Source organism: Hydractinia symbiolongicarpus, chromosome 3 (assembly GCF_029227915.1).
Source record: "Hydractinia symbiolongicarpus strain clone_291-10 chromosome 3, HSymV2.1, whole genome shotgun sequence".
In the NCBI taxonomy this organism is placed as follows: domain Eukaryota; kingdom Metazoa; phylum Cnidaria; class Hydrozoa; order Anthoathecata; family Hydractiniidae; genus Hydractinia; species Hydractinia symbiolongicarpus.
Window position 1 is genome coordinate 33793980 of NC_079877.1, and position 6117 is coordinate 33800096.

The 6117-nt window shown below is 33.3% G+C and overlaps 1 protein-coding gene across 1 annotated transcript; it reads left to right on the forward strand.

Moving 5' to 3' along the window:
* The first annotated feature begins 1518 nt into the window (after positions 1–1518).
* Positions 1519–5390, forward strand: LOC130636794 (40S ribosomal protein S25-like). Its single transcript, XM_057446639.1, has 3 exons — positions 1519–1602; positions 4601–4687; positions 5050–5390. The coding sequence occupies exons 1-3, from the start codon at positions 1600–1602 to the stop codon at positions 5299–5301; spliced, it is 342 nt and encodes a 113-aa protein (XP_057302622.1). The 5' UTR covers positions 1519–1599; the 3' UTR covers positions 5302–5390.
* The last annotated feature ends 727 nt before the right edge of the window (positions 5391–6117 follow it).

The window sequence follows — 6117 nt, forward strand, 5'->3', positions numbered from 1 at the left end:
CTTAGAATCATTCCAAGAAAGAAATGTTAAAATTCTGAATCCTATTTCTTCATCAGTCATCTGTATCACCTATTATTTCTTAACAGTTGCCGCAACAAACTAACCATTATTAAGGGATCAATGGCAAGTAGCCTACAGTGCTTTCACTGTATGCCACTAAATGACAGCTTTTGATGAAAAAGCATGCTGTAAACACAAAATAATATGGCTTTGTATTTTTTTATTACTTCAAATTTTACTTAATAAATGCTAAATTACTAATTCTTAATATCGTATCAACAGGATCAGATGAACTTTTTTGAAGTTTGAGGTAGCTTTAAAGGGATTCCTGAATTAAAAATGATATTTTTATGTTGTGGAGAATAAAAAGTTATGGAATTTTTTAAAAATCTTGTTTTGTTCTCAAGTTATTTAGCTAAGATTTAAATATTTAAAGGATGACAACTTATCATGTCATAAGTACTTTTCTAAAAAATGCTGACGTTACATTTCCTTTAATTAAAGATAAATTTTTAAGCTACAAAACATATGTCAAGATATTATCAAGATCGAGAGCATAAGTCCACACTGCTAAAAAGTTATGAAATTTTGCAAGTTTCCAAGATATTTAAATGATTAATTTATGCTTACTATGTTATTACATCATCAATGATGATGTCATAAGATCAGATGGTAATCTTTGAAGATGAATATCTGAAGAACAAAAAAAGATTTTCAAAAAATTCCAAAAGACTTGATATAAACAACTGTTTATCCTCCTAATATGCAAAAATATTATTTTCAATGCAGGAATCCCTTTATTAAGGTCACCAGCTATATAACTAGGTAGCTATCTTGTTACCGGCAAGAAGATTTATGTTGTGATATCATCATGTTGTGTTGTCATATTGCCGCACATAGTGTAGTGGGTTCGTCTGCGGCTCCCAGTTCTGGGGACCACGGATCGAATCCCGCTCACTGCTTGGCAGTATGTTAGTGATGAGCAAAGTAGTTCTTCTTCAATATGACTTACATGCATTATACTCGCCCGTCATGATCAGAGGTCTGATCGGGGTGAAGCATTCTCTGTTGAGAATGAAATACGGATGTGCCATAATAAATATTCACCTATATGTAAACAGAAAAGTGTCGCGATAAAAAGGATACATCCACGGCGACAGAGGTTTACGTTAATAGGCGATAGCAATTAAACGTAGCTAGATATGTGTTAGAGCCAGCTATACTTATCGCCTGAAAAAGTTGTCCCATGTGCGCTCGTGGTAATAGACTGTACTGCAGTTCTGGCTATAAACAAATTATACAAATTTTATATCTTTGCCTGACAATGTCTGACGAGCTAAGCGGAGAAATAGAGTGGATGTAAAGTAAAAGACGAAATGCATCCGAATTTCAGCAATCAAATAATTATTTTACATAGGGAGACATACCTCTTAAATCTCACTATGGATTTATTGATTTACTAAAATCAGCTACACATTTCAAAAGCATGTCTTCCCATTGGTTATACAACTTCCATGTTGGGGACTGGGCCTTTTACTTCGAAATTCTCGCGCATGGTACAGTCAACTCTTTTATATTGACGGGGCTGGCGTTGCAAATATGGTAAATATCTTGTTATTTTATTCATTACTTTCCTATGTTTTGATGTTATAATTTATGTATTATATTATTTGTAAGTGCCATGTAGAGTAGCTCTTATATAGCTAATGGAATATAGAAGACTTAGCTTAACTGTATAGCTAGTATTGTCAACATATCGCTCACAAATGATGCTAAAAATCAAGATACTGTAGTCTTATTTTTAGCATCATTTGTACGCTATAAAATTTACCTACCCAACTAGCCCTGTCAAAGTTATGTATATTAAGCATTAACTTTGTCATGCATGGCCACCAAAGTGTTTCTGTTTAAAACCTTAAATTCCACTTAATTTTTCAGTTAGGCCACCATCAAAAATATGTTGTGTTCGCATCCCGAAGACCCGCAAAAATGAGTCGGTCGGGCAGTCAGGCGTATTTGTTCCCGGGATTTTCAGATCGGAGCAAGCAAATTCGTTCCCAGGGCCAAGACAATATAGCACCACTCATCATCGTTTGTAGACCATTTTTCGCCACCTTGTAAACTGTCAGTAGCCACAGGAGTGCCCTAAAGGAATTAGTTTTTACCAAAATTAATTTTCGTGAGTTTTTGTCAATTGTGTATAAATTTGTTCTGGCGAAAAAAATTTCTTTTTTAAAAATATTTCGCGAAATTTTTCCCGGTCTTTTTCCGACTAAACGACTCGTTTTTTTTTACCACAAGTGAGTCGGTCGGAGGATGGGAATGCAACATATTTTTGATGACGTCCCTAAGATGTTTTTTTATTTTAGTATTTTACAAAAGTGATACAATTTGATATCAGCATGTAGCAGTTAAGTTAGATTTCCAACTATAGCACATACTAATTTCTATTGCAATTCTCACAACATTTTTGCACAGTTAAGGCGAATCCTCACAGGACGAATTTTAAAATCGGCGCAAATATCGTACAGTGGAGATTCGGCTTCAGGGGCTGTTGTCAAAAACTTATGCAAAACAGACTTCGTTCATTTAGGTCCAGGGGGCTGCTGACAAAAAACTTTTGTCATGCAAAACGGATTTTATTCATTTAGGTCAAGACACCTCCCCTGTATGTCAAAATGGACCATTAAGGGAAACTTAAAGTAGCAATGCGAACATCGGAAAATATTCACTGTTTGGAGTCAGACATTTATTACAAAAGTAGTTTAGTAAAAACTACTTGTTTCTTCTTCAATATTAGGTGTTGCAAAAAAATTATTTTCGTCTCTCATTTTTATTACTCTCCTTTCTATAAAAAGCTGCTACATTGGATAAAGGTGCTTCTTTCATGGTCCCTGGATAAGTTGCGATTCTTGACATGCGTTTGCATTCCAACACGAAGAAAAGAAATACCCCAAAGAAAATTTTCTTAATGTTGAGAGAGAGAGAAAAGAAAGACCCCAAAGAAAATTTTCTTAATGTTTGCATGCACATGTTTGTGTTTCTAGACACAAAATCATCACACTGCAACTCATCTTAACATTCAAATAAAATAGCAAGGGTAAAAAATTATTGTTTTTGCTTTGAATATGGTTCATATTTCCACCATTGAGATTTGAATAAAAAGGCTTAAAACGGGTGCAAATGTAATGTCAAACAGTAATACTCCCAACTTTGAAAATCCGTTTAAGAAAACAATTTTGTTAATTCCGGTTGATACATACAGTATATATTGAACTGTTATTACATATGGAAGATTTGCACTTATTTTAAATAAGTATTTTTTCAAAACAAAGACTAACCCCAGAGTTTTTCTACATTTTCTTTGGAATTTGCATTATATATTATTATATTTTGGCCCAGAGGGAGTAGGTGCTAATTCAACTTGATCAAGCAATTGTTAGAGTTTATAGAGGGTTTAATTTACAATAAATCATGCTTAATGATCATATGGTATTCAAAAATTCCTATTTTTATAATTTTTGCTAATAAATCCAAATATGTCACTTTTTTTTTGGTTTCCTCTTTTCAAATTCGAGAATATGTTTTCAGTAGTTCAAAAGTCAAATAGGTACAGCTTCAGTTGTTGATCCACAAATTCGATTTCTTTTCTGTTATGTTATTACTGTTATGCCAAGTCTGCTTGTTGGGAATTAGGAATTAGCTCTCATTGATCGCTTTAACTGAATTTTTCCCTAGACCAAAATTGAATGGAAGTGTGTTGTATATAGTGACTCCATTAATTATCTTGGAGTTATTCTTGAGACTTTTTTGAATTGGAACAAACATATTAATAACATTTGTTTGAAGCTTAGAAATGCAACTGGTATTATTACTAAACTAAGACACTTCTTAACTCGTAAAGCCTTATTACCTGTCTTCCATACACTATCTCTCTCACATTTGAACTATGCTTGTTAAGTTTGGGGTCAAAACTTAAATTCCACTAATAGAATTCTTCTCTTTCAAAAGCGCTGTATGAGTCTTCTCACTTTTTCCAAATTTACTGATCACTCAACTCCTTTATTTTTCAAACTTAATTTCTTAAAATTTCTGATCTTATAAAATTCCGCAATGTTCTTTTGATCTTTCAAATCTCCAAGCAACTTACTCCCTTAAGGATAATCAACCTATTGTATATCAATCAATAATTCATTGAAACAGCTTTCAGAAACATTATCCTGGCACACGCCTAAACACCTTTTTTATTAATAAGTTGAAAACGTTATATTTCTGTTTTCTTACAGATCAATAATTTGTCTAAATAAAGCAACTTTACTTATATTGTTCTAATTCTTCTGTCAATCTTTATTTTGATTCAGCATGCATTTTTTTCTTTGTCTTTTTTTTAGTTCTTAAATTATTAATATATCTCTTATCTCGGTGACCTCTCCTTTGATTAGTTTTACTATTGGGAGGTCTCCCTCCATTTGTAAATTGTAGTTGGTTATTACCTCGTATACTATCTATATATGGAAAATAAGTTGTTTTTTTTGCCTGGCTGGAGCCTGCCAATAATTGTTTTGTGAGGCTATTTTTATATATATATTTTTTATTATAGCCTCCAAAGAAGGATCAGAAGGGATCAAAGACCCCAGCAAAATCCCAAAAGCCAAAACCATCTGGTGGTGGAAAAGCCAAAAAGAAGGTAAATTTGTTGTTGTAAATTTGTTACATGTTGATTAAAGTATTGTTCAGAACTGAGACTAAGGTCATCTTAAAGCAACTAATAATTTAAAAATGTAAAGAGCACAAGAAACCTTCAAAAGCAATTCTTTAAGTCAAGCTGAGTAATAAAATATTAAAGTTTATCTTCACACTAGTATTTGGTAGTTTGTCCTACAGCATCGTTAAACTCATTTTGTCTTCATAGAAAGTCGTAGCTAATCCTTCCTTTCGAAACCCACATAAGCTTCTTACATTTTGTGTTGATGTCAGCTTCTTGTTACATTTTGTGTTGATGAAAATTAGAAGAACAGCATTAAAATTATTTTGTTTTTATTTCTGTAGAAGTGGTCAAAAGGAAAGGTCCGAGACAAGTTGAACAACTTAGTTCTTTTCGATAAAGCCACCTACGAGAAATTGAACAAAGAAGTTCCAAGTTATAAATTAATTACACCGTCCGTTGTTTCTGAAAGGCTGAAGGTCCGTGCCTCGCTTGCCCGTGCTGCTTTGAAAGATTTACTGGCGAAGGGTCTCATTAAAGAGGTAGATCATCACCATGCTCAGCAAATCTACACGAGAGCTACAAAAGAAGGTTAAACTTGTAATGCTAGTGTAATAAAAAATAACATAAAATAATTGGTATTATTTCTTTATTAGTATCAAAAAGAAAAGATTTCGTAAACAATTGCAGGGATGTTTTATACCAGCAGACAGTATACAATAGTAAGTAAGGGTGCAAAATAGAACCTTTTGGATATGTAGAAATGTTCCTTCGACTTTAAAAAGCAAACTTGGATTATATTGTCCAGCTTTCATTATGTTGCGATGGTTTTTTAAATCGAAGTTAGCTTTAGATAGATTATATTGTTTTTCTGTTAATTCAAGGTTGTATTTTACAGAATCTGACTTTTACGCCCCTGGGAAATCATCTCTACGCATTGTTCGGTATTTCCTTCTGCACGATGTTAGAGTTCAAACCACTGTGGTTGCCATATTTATTTTGCTTTCCTCAAACAAAATTCGAATGCGAAGATGTTTATGTTGGTTGGTTAGCATGCAGCTACCAGTTTTTGTGTACACTGTAGCGTCTTCTCACCTCACCAATACGACAAAAATATGTGATACAAAGTAGGTACAAATGCAGTGCGTAACAATTAATGTAGTGATAGTTTGCGTCAGTGATGGTAAGTAAATACCAGCAAATACAGAATGTATAAACGTTCAAAACAAACAATAACTTCCTAAAAATTTTTTTGACCATCAGGAGCTTATTAATGGATGAAATTAATAAGGTGTGGGTGGTTGGGAAAAAAATCTGAAAATTAATAAGCGGTCCCCCCTGCTTGAGCAAGCTTTTTGATGACTTAACGCACAAATTTTGATATGTTTACGCACTCACTCTGGCTAGGGTTT

Excerpts from the sequence above, each read along its gene's own strand:
- LOC130636794 (XM_057446639.1), top strand. Across the intron at positions 4,688-5,049 it reads GTGGAAAAGCCAAAAAGAAG|AAGTGGTCAAAAGGAAAGGT; the intron begins GTAAATTTGTTG and ends TTATTTCTGTAG.